Genomic DNA, 21,081 nt, shown 5'->3' with positions numbered 1-21,081 from the left:
AAGGTCAAATCCAGAGATCAACAGTCCCCGTGGAATAAAAGTTCAGTTTTGGACACACCATATGATTTGGTCTAGTGGTACGCTGAAACAAATAGGTTTGTTAGTATGAAATAAACTTTTCACTTTTATTTTTCCACAGCATGTTTTTGGGCTTCTTCCTGTTAAAAGGGAGTTTTTCCTTCCCACTGTCGCCAAAGTTGTTGCTCACAGGGGGTCAGCTCATTGTTGGGGTTTCTCTGTATTACTGTAGGGTCTTTACCTTAGAGTATTAAGCACCATGAGGAGAGTGCTGTTGTGATTTTGTGCTATATAAATAAAATTCATTTTAATTAAATTGAAAAAAAAGTACTAGTTGGTGGGTTTACTAGATTCATGTGTTTTATGATCATCGTGTTAAACACAAAAAGTTTCTATTTTCTTAAGAGATGGACAATAACCCTTTTTATTTTCCACCATTTCAAGGATGAGGAAGTCAACTTACCTGCGTCTCCAGCTGCTGGCCAAAGAGGAGTACCAGCTGAGCTCCATGATGGAGGAGTCGCTGCTGCGTGACCGCCTATCCCCTATTCTAATTCAGCCTCACCTTCAGGCCATGGACCGCAGGCTCCGGCTGGTGCTGCAGGTCGTGGCTGGCTGCATAGAGAAAGAAGGATATGTTAATGTTGTGGAGGAAGATTTAGTTGGGGACACAGCCACCCACAGGGGCCCTGGCCACAGGTAGTGAGTGCGAAGAGCTGACACCAATGGACCGTGGCTGTTCAACTAATGGGATTAGACACACACACAAAAATAAATAAATAAATTCTACTTCTGATATCAAGCTGAATTCAGTGAATTCCAAGACTTGCCATCTTTGCCTATATGGAAACTGCTTTTAAGTGTGTTTATATGGAAGAAACTGTCTACAAATACCACAAAAGACTGTCCACACGCAGCACTTTGTATTTGTTAGATACAGATGTATTTTTGTTCTACCAGATGTTGTATGAGACATCAAGGAACCACTGCTGTGTTCTGACTTTGTCCTGTTTGGCCTGAGTATGGAGGGCATCGGTTTGCTTTGTGTGTTTTATTATATTAGAACATAACCAAATGAGAACCTACACTGACTAGGGAATATATGGTCAGACAATAAGCTTTATGAGTTATGACGATGTATGAAAACGTTTCATTTTTGCAAAATGTGTCAGAATTCAGTGTTTTGCATTGAATGTTTTCAAGTTTTAAGTCATTCCTGGCTCAAACGACGACCAGGAGAATATCAAGTTTTCCAATAATCTATATTTATAAGGTTTTTGTCTTGGCACAAGCTCGACAACATAAGTGCAAGTATTTCACACTGTAGTTCAAACAGTACCTTCACATTGCCTTATTTCAGCTTTGTGTATTTTTTGTCACCCCCTTCCTCCCACGAAAGTTAAGCTTGCACTACGTACAGCACATCACTACAACACCACGATATTTACCAAAAAACTTCAAATGTTAAGACTCGGCACCACACTGACATGATGGTCACGTACATCAAATGAGCCATTCATTAGGGCAACCTGATGTAACATCACAGTTTCTGTGATGCAGACTTGTTACAGATTTTGTGTCCAAATAGCTCCCAGAGCATCACAAAAGCCTGTTTTTTCCATCCTGGTTTTGCTTCCTGTTGCATTCAGTTGGACAGGAGGATACTTTTGAATTTGGATCCTATTTAAGTTGCCATTGTGTATATTTTTTATGTTTGAAATGATAGGAAAAACCAATCAAGTTGCTGACATGGGACCAGTAGAATTTTCTCTTTCCTTCTAAGAGTCCTCTGTATTGGCTAACCCAGTACCTGTGCAATGACAGAAATACAGTACTTGAATGTTTTGGGGTTGGCAGTACAGACCGGATTCACAGAGCAACAAAAGTCTGAGTGGCTGATGTCAAGTTTGGAAAACACTTGGCAGGGATAGCGACGTTAAAATGCCAGGGATAGACACGGGGACATCGAAGTCCTTTTTTTGTATTTTCATTGTAAATACCGATAAATACTTTGAAGATCTATCAAGCTGCACTGCACAGTGGTTTGCTTCTGTTTTCTGCTCTTGCATTGTTACTGTGAAGACCTGTTTACTAAATGATTTAAGTGTGCAATAAAAGCAAAAAGTGAGGACAAATCCCTGTGTGTCAAGAGTAGCAATGGTGAAGAGTGCACCATGAAGTGCAGGAGGACGAAGTGGAATGAGCCCTTATTGGCCAACAGCAACAACTATTAGTAAAACTAAACTAAACTCACAAGGAAACATGCAGAAGTAAAACAGCAACATGGAGTGAGCCGCTAACTAACTCAGGTAGCCTAAGCAGAAATCCTAACAGAGGAAAAGACCAGACTATACACAGACACAGGTGGGGACACTTAAAACAGGTATAAACAGTGAGGACGGACCAATCACAAAAGAGGCACATGCAAATAACAAAACAGAAAGTAACCAAAAGACTGAAAGATCCAAACCAACCGGATACCAGGATCATGAAAGCGTGCGCATGTGTTTGCATGTTTCTGCAGATGTGTGATTTATACTGTTCTTTATTTTACGCATGGGTGGATGTAAATGTGTTTGCCCGTGAGGACTAACATCCTCATAGAAACGAGGCTGGGATTACTCAAGAGTTTCCAGTCAAAACACTCTTCAACCTCTGAATATTAAATGAAAAAACTGCACATTCATCATGGCTGTTTGATCACTTAGCCTTCAAGTTACCAAGTGGTGTCATTTAGGACTCGAGCTATAAGGATATTGCCATATAAATAACTGGCTATTGTGATATTTAAATATAAAAAAAAAAACAACAACTTACATTTTTATGTACGTCTACAAATTGTCATTTTTACTTTTACAGAAATTGGTGTGGCATAGATAACAAAAAGCTGTGCTGGCTCATCTATGAGTCTTTGTTTGTTTGTTTTCTTTGTCATTATATTCTTTGATTTAAATGTAATTCATCATTTCTAATAATGACATTTTAATGTTTGCAGTGAACCACAGCTAACAGACCTCAAATACCAATATTTACTGCTGCAGAAGGCTTGAGGCAAGCTCTAACTAATCATAAAAATGATTGAAAACTATAATTAGAACCATTAGCACATTATAGAATATCTGTCACATGAAGAAAACAGATTGACAAACACAAATAGAACCATTAAAAAATATTAATAGCTCATAAAGTGGAATCATAAATGACCCCACTTGGTCATTTCCATAATATAGGCTGGCAGCTTTAAGGGTGAGCAGAGTCCAGGCTATACACACAACTACAAACAATTCAATTTGCATTTTTGACGGCAGCATTTCACCTACAATTTCCTTTTATCTTTTCTGATACAAGTGGCAACACAATCCAAAAAATAAGTGCCCAAGTGTTCGGGATCTGTTGTTCGGGGCATGTTTGTTGTATTTCTTTTTACATTGAATAACGCACCAAATGTTTTTAATGGGTCACAGGACTGAACTCGAATCTAGATAACCCCTCTCTTACTTACAGGTTCATGCGGCCAGAGTATGTGTAAAGGTTTGGTGCTGAAATAATACAATATATGTCCCAAACCTGAAAATAATGTTCACCAATAATGGGGACTTCACATGTTACGGGCACTAGGTTTACAAATGCTGACTTATAAACTGTCCAGATTTCCATTTTATCTCAGTAAGTCTTAAACGAGACTTGGCACAGATCATGTTGGTATATGTTATGCCAGTTAACCAGATTAATAGTGTTGTTCCTCCAGCAGCATTAAAAAAGTCTATCTGGCGCTAAATTCAAATTATGCTTTGCCTCTCTTTTTTTATGTAAGCTTCAATTAATCTGCAAATCATTGTTTTTCACAGCATCCTAACTTGTTAACCAAAATGTATATAGCTGTATATAACTCTGATGTAATAAAAAAAAACAACTTCCGTTTATTTAAGTCAGACAAACCCTGAACATCACATAATTTGATGTCACGTGTAAATCTCGGCTCAGTCTTTCATTCCATAGAGCCTGATTCTCGGCCTTTCACTTAAACCTTCAGTTAGAGAACGCTTTTAGTCCTTAAAGGCGAGAATATCGAGCTTTGCATTAGTCGTCCGAGCATACACACACATACATGCACATATCCCAGAGCGCTGATGGTGTTAAAAGGTACTAAATTAATGGTGCGCTTAATAATGGCGACCGAGGCGCTGTCCGTGGTGCTAAAATTACTGCCGGTGTAATCTCAGCAGTGCGGCGAACAGCACCGCGGACAGCGCCTGGTGTTTGTGGGGCAGCGGATGTGCAGCCACACTTTTAGGAGGTGTGACGACTGGAGCCTTCTAGTGGCTGTGAGCTTTATCTCTGGACTTTTCTTTTAGCTGTTGGTGTTTTTAAAAGTCGCAGTCAAAGGCAGATGATGGCTTCCGTGCCCGTTTTTTTCGATGGCTACTTTTGTGCGCCGCTTTCCTGCTTCTCATTAAATAAAAGTACACCGATTACTCCCCAGCAGATGGCGCCAGTGGGTAGTTTATCTAATCAGCTCTTCCCGGACACATTTCAATAGGTGGCGCTCGAACCTCGCGTTCACGTTTGAGTTGTTTACATCTGTGTCGTGGAGGTGACGTTATTTGTTGTCCTGGGTTGTGCACGCAGACGGTGATGCGTACACGCGTGCATGCGTGCTCGCTGCGCTTGATGAGCTTGGTTTGATTATAGCTTTCGTGACCTTCGCTGTCCCTCAAAGACACAGAGGCTACCAGCATGGGACAGCGTCAGTCGGTTTGAAGGTATAATGACACCCACACACACACACACACGGTGTCGGCATGACGCCACTCGTTTGTTTGTGAAAAGGGTTAAAGGAACAGCTCCTGTAGTCCTGTTTAACCATCTAGACCGGATTGATGGCAGCAGCCCAGTTTCTCTGCCCTTTCTTGAACAAAATCACGTGATGCTACAAGTGTCAAAATTACATTTGAGGAGGGTCGGAAGCACATGCTTTAAAAAAAAAAAAAGCACTGCACGAGTGAACTATATAAATAATTAAATAATAAAATAAACATCAAAAGAAGACAGATGCAATTTGGGTGATGATGATGATGATGTGTGTGTGTGTGTTGGGGGGGGGGGGGGGTGAAAAAGCTATTTTAGCCATGTTGTTGCAATTAATAGCACTGCCACTAGGCTGGGATTAGACTTTAGACTGACTCGTGTAACTGTAAATAGCTGTCTGTAAAAAAAAATTAAAAAAGAAAGAATATCGAGTCTGTGTTTGAAAAGGTCAAATTCTGGGATTTGTTTATTTATTCATGGATGTACGTATTTATTTAATGAAACATGGCACACACACACACTTCACCAGATTACCATTTGCAGTTTACTTGACCAGAGGGAAATGACCTAAACAGAAATATTTAATGTTCCCTCACTCTCGGCCCTGATGTTGTTTCCCCCTCCACAGCAGGTCACCCCGCTTTCAGAATGGCGGCCTCTCCTGCCTAGTAACAGTATCCAACACCACTGTCCTCCCGTCTCTATGGCAACAGAGAGCCACCCCTTTCCTGTCCTCCTTCCCATTGATCCAAGTTGAGCCAAGGTGTGTGCGTGTGTGTCTATGTGTGTGTGGTTGAGTCCTGGATGACCATGACCCTTGCATCACCCGTGCTTTTCCCCCATCAGTGAACTTGAAGTATGGCCGAGTTGGCATTTCTTGAAATCCAAACTTTTGAACTTCTGAAAGGAGACAAAAAACAATCACAAAACTAAACAAAACGATGATAAACACCATTTAAAAACGCCGATATCCACCCCTGAGATCCACGGCTCAGTGCCGCAGACTGACTTATTATTATAAGCAAAGAGAGCTGCTTCCTCCCAGATATATTTGACTGGTAAACAAACACACCGCTCTCCCTTCAAACTGTTCACACAACCCAGCTCGCAAGTGTGCGTCAGAGCGTATGGCGAGCTGAGATGAGAGGCGCTTTCAAACGCGGCTTCAGAGGCACTCGTTTCTAACCCCGGTCCATCTCCACTGATGTCAGCGCTGTAGGCAAAATCACGCTCCACTCAGATCCGCACTGATCAAAAAAAGAAAGAAAAAAGAAAAGAAAACAAATGCGTCCCCAGGAGGATAAGCTGCACCGAAATGATTCAGGGCCCTGCGTGGTTTGGTTTGGCTCTGCGCGTTCAGTGGCATCGCCTTAAAGGTGGACGAGGCCGAAATGTCACCTGCCTGTCAGATTGACATCTTTGTGTCCCATTTCACCTTATGGGAGGGAAGGAAGGGGGCATTGTTGCTCTGTGAGCAGCGGGGCCTGTCCACGTTGTTTTTCACTCGGCTGAACAACAGCCTGGCGGTAGCTTACGCGCTTGTGCCAGCAGCAGGAGGACGCTCTGTGTCTGAGCTCATGAATGATTAAAAGACGGCTATTTCGCGGCTGCAGCTAAAATTGGGAGTTAGCCCTGCCTTAGCTATAATTAGAAAGCAGATGGAAAGCGTTCATTTATAAAAGCGCATAGGACGGTTTAGACGTTTTCAGGTGACCATGCCCCGTGTGTGTGTGAGTGAGTGAGTGAGTGAGAGAGAGAGAGAGAGAGAGAGAGAGAGAGAGTAGAGGGGGTCTGCGTTGGGGAGGTAATGTAAGCGCGTGTCCCGAAACTTCCCCCACCCCCGCACCCCGTCTGCCGTCAAGGTCAGACGGAGGCGCATCCTTTTGCGTCAAGAACCCGGTGGGGAGAAATTAAACTCCAAATCAATCGCCCTTGAGCCGAAGGCGAGCACGCGGATACGCCCGCGTGCCACTGAGTCTCGTTTGTTTTGTGAACGTGTGAAAAAAAGAAAGAAAAAGCAGCCGAGCGTGGCTCTTCTCTGCTCTTCTGCTCATCTGTCCATCCTGGCGCGTGCGTGCCAGGAGCAGATCACGGGCCATTGCCGTAATTGCACAGCGAGCGATATACGGAAGAGAAGGGTGGGAGGAGCAGGAGGAGGGGGCATTCTGAACCCGATGAAGCGCCCTTGGCTGCACGGGAGAAATTCAAGAATGACCGAAATAGGCGAAGCTCGAGCAAAGCGGAAAGAAGAGGAGAAGACGCTGATTACTGACGCGCGCCCGGGCACGCTGCCGGCAGCGCCTCGTCTGTCACTCAAGAGGGAGAGGAAAGGAAAGAGAGGAGGAGATGGCTGAATGGGAGGAGAGTCACAGTCCCTCCTCCCCCTCCCCTCCCTTCCTCCTTATTTTCATTCATGGCACAATCAGTGACACATGCCTACACATATCTCCCCCATGCAGTGCCTGGCTCGCTCTCTCTCCGTCAAAAGACCGCTCTGTCTCTCCCCTTTACACACAAGCACACACACGCACACCGCACACACCTTAGCATAGGAGAAAACACCCCTCCCCTTTTTTTTTTTTCATTTGTTATCTAATTTTCTCATAAACACCAAAACACACTGCAGCCCCCCCCCCCCCCCCCCCCCCTCCCTCATCTCTTCCTATCACAGTATTTCACACTGGGATTTTGGTCATCTCTTTTCATACGTGAGTAAACACAGAGAGTATGTCTCTGTCCCCCATTCTCTCTCGCTCTCTCTTACACACACACGCACACATATTCCAGATAATAACAAACGACAACAAACACATCCAACCCAAACAGGATAAACAAAAAAAGAAGGACACAACAAAACAAACACAGACACGGGCAACTGCACACTGAAAATTGCATATTAAATTCTCTCCTTCCCTTCTGCACACACACACGCACACATACACCCATACACGCACGGTTGTCTTTCCAGACACACATGCAGCTTCCTCGCCACCCACTCAGAGAGAGAGAAAAGTGAGGAAGGGTGGGAGCGAAGGGAGGGAGGGAGGAGAGGAGAGGAGGAGGGTGAGCGAACCTGAGAGAGAAGGCTTTGAAGCTGCCGCTCACCCTTTCTCTCTCCTGCCGAGTACCTCAGAGTGCAAGAGAGAGAGAGAAGCAGGTGGTCCCACAGCTCAACCACTCCTCTCCTTCCTCCCATCAGCACATCAGCAATCTCTCTCTCCCTCTCTCTTTCGCTAGTCCTAACACACAAACACACACACAGGGCGATAGCAATCACCCCACACTCACACTCACACACACACTCACACTCACACACACACACACACACCCATCTGCTCTCCCTTGCGCACACATTTCTGAGTGGTGACTGTCAGACAAGCTCCTGGACTCCCCAGCAGAGGCTGCAGGACCACGCACCCCAGTGTCCCTCCAACCTCCCTCCAATGCTCACCATTGACCCCCCCCCCCCCCCCCCCCCACAAAAAAAAGCTAATTCCATTATACATTCCCGACTGGTAGGAAGAGGGCCATCTTCTAATTGCTTTCTTATCCCCCTGAGTCCCCTTCACTCTATCCTCCACCACCACCACCCCCCCCTCTTCTCGGCCCGCCCCTCGCCCTACGTGCACTCGACATGGCAGCAGACAAGCAGAGGAGGGAGGCGAGCTAGAGAGCAGGAGAGAGGGAGAGCAGGAGAGAGAGAGAGAGAGAGGCAGGCAGGCTGCTGCTATCAGGGAATACTGGTGCCATTTTCAGCATCGCAGGCTAAAAGGATTGAGCCTCGCCGCTGTACGCTTGGCTCGGCTCAGCTCAGCTCACCTCAGCTCAGACCAGCTGAACAAGAGGGGGACTGGAAGGGCCAACAAAAGAAGGAAAGAACGGCTGACCCCTAACACAGGTACCACGCTTCTCCCTGACATTTGCATCTCTTCTAAGGCAGGACACAAGTTGGAGCGCAGCACAGTGCAGATGGAAGTGTGAGCAAGGTGTATTGGCCAAGGGGGTGTGTTTGTGTCTCTTTGCGTCTGTTTTGTCGATGTGTACATCTGTGTGTGCGTGTGTGTGCCTGTGCATGCTGAATAGAGGACAGCAGGGTCTCTCGTGGGACTGCGTTCTATTTTCATTTGCTGGGTGTTTTTTTTTTTTTTGGGGGGGGGGGGGTTCAGAGAGGAAGAACATTTGCCTCCCACATAAACACACACTCCCAACACCTGCTTCAACCCTGTTTTCCACCAGCATCTGTCCAAACAACAGGCACCAAAAAAAAGATTAAAATTAAAGCCATATCTGCCTGCAAAACACATGGATAACAAGCAGCGGAGGCATGAGCTGCAACCTCTCTTTCTGTTTGTCTGGGGTTTGTTTGTTTTTTTTCCTCCCTTCCTAGCTCCGCTCAGCATCCTGCGCCTTAGGATGTGTTACGTAGTCTTCTAACAGGACGCTATGTCAGAGCAGCGATGTGTCATAGCACGCTGTTTACTCTGCCTATTGCATAAGGACAAATCTGAAATACACACATCAATATTAATCTTATGAAACCAGTGATGAGGTCAGATTGTAAAATGTGTTTAGTTTGGGATACAGATAAATTTTTCTAGATCTTTGTATTTTGTTTGTGTGTCTGCATGGAGTTTAGGCACAGCGTCTTAAAGCTCATATGCTATTTTTAGTATGGCATTGCCTATTTCCTGGCTCTGGATGCATGCTGTACGGTACATATGCACACTGATCTATATGTGAGTGCCGCACGTCCAACATGCTGCATAGCTCATTTCTGAGGTGCCTTTACTACAGCGTGTCATTAAAAGATGCACCGAGACTGCAGTGTCACTGCCGACTGAAAGTGATGCTACCGACAGCTTCGTTCACCCCGAGGAGAGGGAGAGATGGGATGAGGTGGACAGAGAGTGTGCGAGGGAGGGAGGGAGGGAAGAGGGCTGAGGGAGAAGGTGTGACAGAGAGAGAGAGAGAGAGGGAGAGTAAATAAAGCGAGGGGGGAGTTGGAGAAAGATACGGCAATGTGTGTGTGTGTGTGTGTGTGTGTGTGTGTGTAGGTCCGTTTGTGTTTATGTGCTGGGAAAGGACGAGAGGGAGGGAGAGAGTGCGCACAGCGGGGGAGGAGGGGTAACGACGCGATAACGCAGAGAGGGTGTAGAGAGGTGTCAGGGAGAGAAAACAGAGGTGAGATGGAAAACAGCAGTGGCGTGTGTGTTTGTGTGTGTCAGGAAATATAGTGACAATATGCACACAAGAGGAAGAATAAGAGAATGATAGAGCGGGAGAGGGGAAGTGATAAGAGAAGAAGTAAAATATATGAATGGAAGATGAGGCCGATCCCCTATAGCGATGCAGCGGCTTGATTGTCGTCAAGCGCGTAAACAGTGTGCGTGTGCAGAAATGAATTTTTTCCATGTAAAAAGAGTACAACAGCAATGAATGCACCACATATCTACAGTTACAAATCTGTTTTCCAGCAATACGTCCATAGGATTCTGAATGTGTGTGTAAAAGAAAAACTTGAGTCAAGAACTGCCCCACTGCTTTGCCAAAACATGGCAAGGCACTTTCCCTCAAACACACAATCGCTGCTAAAGAGACGGCAGGCTGTTGCACGCAATATGCAGAAACACACGCGAAAGCACACAAATCGTCTGCTCTCCTTCTCCTGTGACTCTTTCTCCTTCACACACAGACTATACACTGGCTTTCCTGCATGATGCAACACAATGAAAGGAAGCTGATTATCATGGAGATTGGGAGTCATGTGGAGAGCAGGTTTCTGTGTGTGTTTGTGTGTTTGCGCGTGTGCGTAGGTGTGTGCATGATGGCCTGTAAAGGGCATACTGAAATTGGCAACTCATTGTTGTGGTGAAATGAAAGGTGAAAGCTTCCCTCTGTTCTGTGTCCCTCTTGCTTTCTCCTCCTCAGCCCTCCACCCCCCTGCCTGTCTCTCAGTCTCAGACCAACACAAATATGTGAGGTCAAAGAGAGGAGAGGAGACAGAATGGGTAACAGAAGCACAGATTAAAGGTACATACCAAGGACGACAAGACACCATCCTTGTTAAAGACTTAAAATACCCAGCGGTTGTCTTTCTCTTCTCAAAGTTTCTTCTCCTTAACTTTTATTCTTTCTATCTCGGCATTGATCCGTCGCTTTGTTTACATCGGATGTCTCAATTACTCCATAACACCATTTTTAACTAGGCTGTTTCGGTGTGCACGTGTGTCTCTGTGAGTTTCCAAGCAACACACTATAAGCCCCAAGTGCCCGTCTAATTGCCCCGGAGGCTCATGGTTATTTACTGTGAGGGGTTATTAGGCAGACACAGAGAAAGAGAGAGTCGGGGAGAGAGAGAGTGTTTGTCCCTCATTAAAGAGAAGAGGCACAAACACAAGCAGGGCTGTAGCAAGCAGCCAGACCACAGCACCATCATCAGCTAACGAATGTGGACACTCCACCTATGATTCATAGCATGTCATTTGTATTCATACTGAGTGACAATTTCTGTTTTCTTGTCTGAAACAGCCGTAAATCTTCCCTTAACCTTCCCATTGCTGTCATGATTTCTGTCAATTATCGTCAATGATTTCTCAAACACGATGTCCTCTGTCAAGGTCTGCAGTAACTGTGTGCAGCACCTTGGCAGCTTGGCGTGAGCACACTGCACACAGATGTTATGCGCAGGGATGAAATTACTAAAGGGCACAAAAAATGAGCTGCAGGTCCCTACCCACTCTATCTCTCATATGCATGTTCCCCTACTTTGCCACTGTGTCACAAGCTATTCACCACACTGCAAGAACCGCAGGGTTCACTGTTCAACATTCAGGTTTCAGACCAGGTTTACTTATAATGTAGTCGCACATTAAATAACCGCACCACAAATCGCATGTTTATGAAAATTAATACACTACCTGGTGGCGAGTTGTTTGCTATTTTTTAATCTGAAACTTCATAGCAGGAAATCATGCTTGTCCTTTTGTACACCTGATTTGTACGGGCTCTCTAACACGTGAAGCACACACGCAGAAACACACATGTGCTCATGAAAGTGTAGACACACAGCGTGCAACACGACGCCGCTCTGAAATCCTAATACAAGTTCAAACCCAGGCGTACGCTTCCTCTCATCACGTCTGCTTCTGCACTTACACACAAGCCTGAAAAACTCTGCCTGCGTGGACATCATTAGACCTTACACAAACACACAAACACACACTGTGTATTTCCAGGAGCTCAGTGTGATGGGGTGGGTACATGCTGTTCTAGTGAACATTATACGACGGCTGCTAACCTAGATCTGATTACACACAGAAGCTCGCTATATTCACAAATGTGTGTGTGTGTGTGTCTGTATGTATGTATGTGTTACTTACACTTGGGCCTAATGGAGTTTGCAGGTAATATGTTTTTATTGGAGCAGCAGCTAGGACAGTGTCGGTGTAGTGTGTTTGTCGAGCGAGCGATGGCTGATGTATTTCTCTCCACGAGAGTGAGGAGCATCAAGAGATGAAGATGGAGAGGGAGGAAGTTGGGGGTGGGGGTGGTGGTGGAGGTGTGTGTTGGGGGGGGGGGGTAGCAAGAGGTTACTGCAGGAAGAGAAGACAGGGGTTGTGATGAGAGAGAGGGAGAGAGATGGCAAGGAGGAGGGGGAAAGGAAAGGCTCATCTGTATGCTGCTTACTGTGAGCTGCTTGTTTGATCTGGAGGGAGTACTTAGTGCTGGATGGTGGGATGCTGCAGAGTAGGGAAGGCAAAAATAAGGTTCCTGCAAATGCGTGTGTGTGTGTGTGCATGAGAGAGCAATTGAGAGAGAGAGAGAGGAAGAGAGAGAGCGAGAGAGAGAGAGAGAGAGAGAGAGCGAGAGAGCGTGTAATTACGTGTGAGGTGTTGGGTGCAGCACTTTGCTCATTAAAAGGATCTGGCTGCTGTCCAGCTCCACGCAGTTTATCAACTGTCCTTCATGTCTCTCATCCTCCTCCTCCCCTTTCTCTCCTTTCCTCTCCTTCCTTCTCTATCCATTTCTTTCCTGCTCTTCTCTTGCCCCTTTAGCTTTCTTCCTCTCCCTTCTCTGCACTTCATCCTTCTCTTCCAGGATTACTGCAACAAAACGCTGCTTTGCAATGGTGCTGATAGCCTGGTGGGGGGGGGGGGGGGGGGGGGGTGTCTTTCATCACTGATGGATGTTTGTGCCTCATTAGAGATGAATAAAAGTGTCGGTGGAGCATCAGAAATGAAGATATTTACACATATAGCGTGAGAAACATATATAAATGTAGGAAAAAGCGTTTCGTAACAAAGGTGAGACCGACAGCTTGTTAGCACAATACACCCGTGGGGCGACTGCTAAACATTCAAATTCACATTCAAGATAGAATCAGCCGTCTGCTGCAGTGAGAAATAAAACACTCTTGTGCGTTGGTGAACACCACAGACCGGCGCCGCCTTCTGTATGTGCCCCACTAATGGTAAAGAAATGCATAATCAGGGCTTTCTCTCAGCATCAGTGAGGGTAGGGGTGATTCTGCTCGTGAATACAATGACTTCACTCACGCCTTCCTTTCTGCAAGCATATGGAGAATGATATATATGCTTGTTATTATTAAAGTTTTTGGGTGAGTTTGCAATTGTGGGACTAAGTTTTCTTTGCCTGCACAGCTGTTCAGCCCTGTGTGTCCAGCACGCAAGGCCTCCGTTTTGGCTGGAATGCATATTGTGTGTGTCTGTGTGTGCGTGCAGGTAAACGAGTGCTGCTGCTGTTCAGTTAGGACGCGAAATGAAAAATAGAGGAACCAAATCAGGCAAATAAAAGATGACAATAATGCTGGAAAGAGTTTAAAAAAAAAAGTGAAAGAGGCAGATTGAGAAAACAAGAAAAGAGGGAAACAATTGAAGAGTGATGCTAAAGCAGAGATCAGGGAGACGTAGGAACAGAGAAAGACAGATTAGGGAACGGTAAAATGAAATGATAACCAGAACGCAATATGGAACACTTGAGCAAAATGGAGAAACGGCTACAAGTCAGGCGGGGAGATCGGTCGCGTGTGTTATGCGAGAAGGAGGAAGAAAGCGCATGAGATGGGACCCGGCGATTGTCAAGCATTGTAGCGGAACCAGAAACTGTCACCCGTTTCTCTCCTGTGTTCTGATCAAGGAGCAAGAGACACACTTTGAAAAGTTTTCTACCCACCTACCCCCTTCCTGCGTCTTCAAACAGCTGCTGGAGTTACATAACAGTGAGGTGAGAAAGAACGAGAAGCGTGAGAGAGAGAAAAGGGAAGAAATGACTTACAACGCAAAACTCACACATAGCCTGAATTAGGATTTATTTGTCACATGAACACAATTCTTTTCCCTTTACTGTTTTGACAGTGATGTTTCTGAAGTATCTTTGCTAAATTTGTGACAATGACAATTAAGAAAGACAAGGATAGAGAAAGAAAAGGTATAGGAGAGAGGTGGATGTGTCTGTGAGCATGCTGCAACTTGACTATATGAACAGAGTGTATTTAGGTTAAGTTGAATGTATCAGTGATGCCTGTTGTTGTTGGTAAATGTGGGTTAGAACATAGAAGATTCTCTGGGGTGAGAACTTAAGATACAGCGCATCAGTCTGACGGAACTTCATTTCCCAACATTCAGTATTACAGACAGCAGGAATATGAACACATGCAGACACAGAACCTAAAACATTACTTTGGAGACATATTCCTGGATAGCTGTGAGATGGGTAACATGAGTAAAATTCTTCGTTATCTTAAAGAATAGAAATAAAAGCAGCACATTTAAAGTGTCTCAAAGTGAAAATAAACCAAACAGATAAATTTTTCTTGCAATTCCTGCCTCTATATGATGATAATGATAATGCATTATATGGTCATCTCACCTGTGTGTGCACAGTGGCCCAACCCACCTGCTGCTCCAATCCTTTTGTTTATGTGAGGCAGCCAATCAGAGGAAAGCTAGCTTAAATATGGGTTGGTCCTAAAGAGAGATGAGTGAAAATGGCTTAAATTGCACCGATTCGCCCATTAAAAGGTGAATAAGAATTATTTTGAGTTGTGAATCCTGCCGAGCTACTTTTGTAGAGTACTCATAGTCATAGCGATTCACACTTGTATTTTATTGCTAAACCTCTTCAGTTCACCACATGCCATCAAACAAATAACCATGTGTGGCTGAGGAATGCAAGCTGAAGTGCCTGCATTCATCTACTCAACAGGGTTAGGTTCAGCGGGCTACATCACTTAGGTGCAAAAGCATGCTTCCCACACATATAGTACATATACGTATGTTTCAGCGATGTTGGGCCTGTCTGACGGATTACAGCACAGCAAATTGCAAACGCAGGTAAAAAATAATGCTGCGGCTCCTCTCCAGCGCCCGTTGAGTACATCAGCCATGCCCCGCATTCAGTGCTGTTGCCAGGTTGCATGCTTGTTTGCTTACACGCAAGTGTGCGTGGCTGCATGTGCCTGTATGTTTTGCTTGACTGCCTCTGTACTATGAACACAAAGTGAGTTCTCTGCCTGTGAATTAGCCTCCATAGCAACCAGTGCCACACAGTCAGCCAGCCATCCAGCCAGCCAGGCGGTGCAGTGAATGAACGCCATTCTGCGATCAGAAAATGGGTACAGGCCTGTTGCCAGATCTGGGTAAAGCGGGCACGTCGGTATGCCGATGTGCAGAGACAATGGGCCGTTGCTGTGGTGATGGGAAGGGCTGGTCGGGTAACAATGAGCATTGGTATGTGGATGACAAACAATGTCAACAGCAACTTTCAGCCACTTTGTTTGTTTACCTGCTGTTTCTCTTTTTGTCCACCACTATTTTTTGTTTGTTGCTCAGCATCTACCTACCTTTCATCCCCTGATCTCTCCCTGTTTGCTTTCCTCCTCTCTTCTTTCTCTTCTGTCTGTGTCTCTATGAGAAAGAGGTTGCGGCATTGCAGAGGTGGGTGTTGAGCGGGGGCACAGGAGAGTTTTTTGTTTGGTTTTGTTTTTTTATCAGTATGTTATTGTCAGAGCCGTCCCATCACCTTGGATACACACACAAATCTAGATCAGCGCCCACAAATACAGACACGTGAACACACACACACACACACATCTTAGACGTCAAACATACGTCAGATGCTAATAACTGACAGTCAAGCTCAGAAGCGAGCCCAACAGTACACAACTCACATGGCAAGCTGTGCTAAATTGACCAAACTGTTCTAGACAAAGATCTAAGTATAAACAAAACAATCATGGCACACACGTCACACATACGCTTTATGCTCGCTTCTGATCTAAATGGTAACCACGTCCCAAGGTGCGCTGTTCAACCACCAGGACAGGATGAGGGTGAGCAGGGGCATAGTTGGGACCTGGCTAATTGCTGATGTTCTCATGCAGAGAAAACATGAGGGAGATGCTAATGACCTCTCACTCAGATGTGTATCGACTGGCCCAGGCGTAGCCATGGTAGCCAGCCAGAACACATACACATATACACACACAAAACGCAAAATTACCTGAGGCTCAGATGAGGGATAAGTGTAAGCCAAATTTTTGAAATTAAATTATAATTTGATATCATCAATTATCTGACTTGTTAGGATGTCTTACTGCTACGTCGAGCTAAACATAATGAGTGCTGAGAATGGAGCGACTTCGCTGTACTGCACATTGATATTGCTTTTTATTATTCCTACCATTCTGGAGATTAAAAAAAACCTGTTTATTGAGCCCAAAAAAGGATATAAAGAGAGAGAAGAAGGGAAGGAGAGTGTGAGAGTGAAGGCTGCTGAAAAGCCGACGCACCTGGTACAGGATAAGAATAGTAATCAATCACGCACATGCACACGCAGAGGCAAACATGTACAGAGCACAGCTGGGCTGCAAAAAAGCCATCTGTATTACCACAATGTAACACTCAGTGTGTACGTACTGTGTGTGTTTCTGTGTGCATGTATACGTGTGCATGCGGGAAAAATCTAGATCAGCTTCCTATTCGCTCAACCATGTCTGTCTTTACGATGGAGAAACAGACTTGCACAAGCCGGGATTAACATGCATGCTCACTAATATATGCAGACACCCCACACACACACACCTTCACACAGAGACTCATGCGGAAGCACTGACTTTCACCTGCAGCCATAGGCTACATAGCAATGCATACTAAAAAGACCAGGATAGAAGAGGGGCAAAGTGCAAATAGAGAGATGGATGAGACAAGTAGGGGTGGGGAGGCTGAAGGATGGATGGGTAAAAGAGGGGAGGCTGGTGACGGGGGTTTGTAGAGCCGGGGAGATCTGTAATGAGATCTCGGTGAGTCAGACAGGATGCTAAACTCTTATTCTGACTGGATAACCAACAAAGCCAAAGCGGGAATGCATTAGAAAGCATTAGCCTAGCTGGCTAATAGCAAAATCTGTGTCAATGGCATTAGAATGAAGTAACATCCACGGAATCACTCTCAAAAGCATTGATCTTCTTCTTTTTTCTTAAAAAAAAACAAAAAAAACAACGAGCACAGGCATCCGGGCGGTGGATTCAGCTAAGGCTGGCAACAATTCACAGCTACCTAAGCAGTTTTCCCCTCAGCATTAAATTAGAATAGCTTAGCGTTGACCCACTGTTGCTTTTAGCGCGTTAGCTTGTATCAGAGTGTGAGTCATAAGCTTTGCTGGGAGAAGCCACAGCACAAATTTAAACATCAGAGCAGTCAACAAACCCTGGGCTATCTCCGTGGCCATATTTATTCATGCGGTGTGACACCCATGAACATGCACATGCACGCACGCACACATAAAAACGCACACATAATGAAGGCACATGCTGAGCTTGGGTACAAACTAGAGCAAAAATAAGCAAATGCATCAGATTTATGTAGGAGAAAGACGGCAGTATTAGACATTTTTCTCACTGTCAACAAATCCTGCATAAAAGGCCGACACAGAGCATAACTTGGTCCAAAAGGCGAGCGTTTTCTGTGCACCCAACACCAGAGAGCTACGGTGGTAAGAAACTATTAAAAGCGCATAAATGAGCCACTGTGTTGCATCGGGTGACACTTTACTTCATTATGACAAACTCCAGGCTAGTTTATTTTGAGCGAGTCTTTCATATACTGTCCTGCTGCAATGAATATTAATGCGTATTAATCCGCAGCGGAAAATAGACCCGTCATGAATGCAATCTTTACTTCCAACTGGGAGATATTGTCGAAAAGCTACACTGCCCGGCAGTTTCAGGAAATTATCTTTGCTTTTCTTAAAGAATAAAACATTATAATTGTGAGCAGCTTCAAAAATTTACATTAGCTGAAAAAAAAGTGCTGCCCTTTCTTATCCTTTAGGACAAGTTAGTAATTCAGAAGTGGCAGTAAGTTATTCTCTCTTTTTCCATGTTTTTCCTCTCTCTCTTCCTCCTTTGAAATTTCTCTCCATCCCTCTTTGTACCTCCATCTCTTCTCCGTAACTGCTCCATCTTTCAATAAAGCATTCTGCTTTGCAGCTTCCTCCCTCCTTTGAGTTATCCCCATCTCACTCTCTTTATCTTCTCTCAGAGCCTCCATCTTTCACTGTTTCCCCCTGCCTCTTCCGCTAGCCATCTTTCTCTCCCCGGCTCCCCTTTCTTTAACCTTTTATGCTCTCCTCTTACTCCTCTCCACCTCTTTTCACTCTCTTTCTCTCGCAGCGTGTGTGTCAGCTCCCTGTTTCAGTCTTTCCATCACCACCCCTCCAACCCCCCCGCGCCATCAACATCCTATACACCACACCTCCTCCCCTCTCACTCCTGCCTCTTTCTCTTTCCTCCTTCCGCCTTTTTCCATCTTCAGCACACATCTGCTAGTCTAACACCAATCGTCTCCCTTTTCAGCATGCTATCCTCACACCCATTACACTCTTCCCTTCTCCACCCCTCTATCTCACTTTCGGGTTATGACGTGTGATTGCATATTCCTGCCTCATTCAAGCAGCCACATGCTCACACATAGATGCACGCACCTTCATCCTCGTTAATATATTCAGTGTGTATAATGTCATCGTCAAGGTTAACAGCTGAGGTGCAGTGGTAAGAGGAGCCAAGGGTTACTGGCAATGTAAGAGCCACATTGTTGTTATGGGGTACTCTTACTGATTAATGAGTTTCACAGCTCAATAATCAGCAACATCTAAGTATTTTAGGGTAGAAATTATGTAATCCAACGACCTTTCATATACATCATCAAGGAATGCATTGAAGGATAATTGAAGATCCTCTAATCAAATGGTAATTATTGTCATAAATGTTTGGAACTGAAGGCAATCAGAGAATTTCATGCTGTTTTAGCCTCAGCCTCCATCCTCCATCCCCTCATTTATGTTCATTAATATGAAGGACTGCCATTGTTCCATGGATAATTCATTGACATGCATGGCGGCAGCGTCCCCGTGTTTGTTTGTGTGTGCGTGTGTGTGTACATTCACCGGGCGGGCGACCAGATGCAAAAGGCATGACAAGAAAATAACCTTCCCTCCTTCGTCTCTCGTATTGACGAGACGCCTCTATTGCGCTCTCACCACGCCACCCCACACCCCACGCCCCTCTATTTTTATCATCTTTGCACGGTCTCTCCGTCTCTCGCGCTCGCTCTTTTGCTGTCTGACTCTCACTCTTTCAGCCTCTCTGTCCTTGGGTGTCTGCAGCCAGCTGTGTTTTCAGGCCATTAGTGCCCCCCCCCCCCCCCCATCCATTTTCCCCATCACCGATTCCTCCAGCAGACCTCACCCTCCTCCTGCCCCCCCCTCCATCTCACTCTCTCTCTTCCTTTCTCCTCCTCCTCCTCTTCCTTTCGCACTCCTCTGTCCCCATGACCACTGGGGCTCCATTGTCAAAGCAACTGCTGATAACAGCCTCGTGTTTGGCCCAGCGTTCTGTTATGCCACTGCACCAAAATATCAGATGTCTGCACTCATCCTCATCTGTAAACATCCACAAGATACATATGAATGTGTGCTTGTAACAGGAAAAACATACAATAAACGTCTGCACCAGCAAACGCACGCATTATTTTTATACATGCATGGCTGTTGCAACATTCACACACCCGCATACAACAACAAATCTACCCAGTCAGCACCTTCCCCTTTATGTAAACATCTTGTTGTGCTGCTAGCCTCTTGCGGTTGTTTCCCGTTATGAAAAGTTATTACACTGCATAGTGCCATTTACTTTTCTACACCCACCCTAACTCACTCATCATAATAAAAACGTGATTAATCTACTTTCCTGGTGGCTTGCTGATGCTTAGAGAGTCTGGCCTTCGAACGCACAGCGGAACAGAGGGAGCGAGAGAGAGCAGGTTGTCTTTGAGAAAGTGGGCCACGGATATCGCGTCCCCGGTGGATCTGTGCGGTCAGCAGAAGAGGGCTGGCCCAAGTCACTCGTGATGCGGATGATGATTACTATTTCATCTTCTTTTCCAAGTGGCTAGAAATTAGTGCAGAATCCCAGTAGCTTCGATTCCTGGATCACCAAAGTAGGGCTGGGGTTAAAGAAGAAGTGCGTTTGTCTAGAATAGACATTACATGACACTATAACACATAATGCAGCTGACTCATGAGGCTTATATCACTACTTCCTATCTTTCTAACTTGAAGTCAGTTACAGATAAAGCTAGATCTATTTGCTCAGGTTGCTAATAATAGTCAATGCAATATGAAAGTTCCAACCAAGTAAATATAGCCAGGTAGAGCACACATATAAAAAGATTTACAGCATCACATCAAAAATATCATGCATCAGTAAAAAAAAGAATAATCTCAAACCAGATTGGATCGTCCTTTTCTGACTGAAGACAATCAAGGCACTTCTTTTTTGGCCTATGATCATTATAAATGAATTTGTACTACCATGTTTCTGCTATGCCACTGTGTGTGTGTGTGTGTGTGTGTGTGTGTGTGTGTGTGTGTGTGTGTGTGTGTGTGTGTGTGTGAATGCTCGAAAATGGATTCCGTGTGTGTGTGTGTCTCACATACACACACACACACACACAGAATCCATTTTCGAGCATTCACACACACACACACAGTGTGTGTGTCTCACATACACACACACACACGGAATCCATTTTCGGTTCCCTTTAACCACTAGAGGACAATAAAAATGGGTCGTCCTAAAAGAGGGGGACATGCACACACTCACACATATACACAAGATGATGGCCCGTTGCATCATCTGCATCTCGTCTTCCTGTCGGCTAACACTCCCTCCTCCTC

At 45.1% G+C, this 21,081-nt stretch overlaps 2 protein-coding genes across 2 annotated transcripts in view; both read left to right on the top strand.

The window, feature by feature from the left end:
• fam20ca (FAM20C golgi associated secretory pathway kinase a) overlaps positions 1-2,704 on the top strand; it is a 48,508-nt gene extending 45,804 nt beyond the window's left edge. Inside the window, exon 10 of the mRNA XM_026165088.1 lies at positions 463-2,704. Coding sequence (XP_026020873.1) covers positions 463-721 — 259 coding nt within the window. The 3' untranslated portion in view covers positions 722-2,704. The remainder of the gene's footprint in view (positions 1-462) is intronic.
• A 5,826-nt stretch (positions 2,705-8,530) lies between these two features.
• The window catches only part of rai1 (retinoic acid induced 1), a 54,243-nt gene continuing 41,692 nt past the window's right edge, over positions 8,531-21,081 (top strand). The window contains exon 1 of the mRNA XM_026165075.1: positions 8,531-8,725. The gene's annotated coding sequence lies outside the window, so the exon portion shown is untranslated. The remainder of the gene's footprint in view (positions 8,726-21,081) is intronic.

Source organism: Astatotilapia calliptera, chromosome 4 (genome assembly GCF_900246225.1).
Source record: "Astatotilapia calliptera chromosome 4, fAstCal1.2, whole genome shotgun sequence".
Taxonomy (NCBI): domain Eukaryota; kingdom Metazoa; phylum Chordata; class Actinopteri; order Cichliformes; family Cichlidae; genus Astatotilapia; species Astatotilapia calliptera.
Note: the sequence above shows the minus strand (reverse complement) of the source record. Positions and strands in the feature narration are given on the sequence as shown.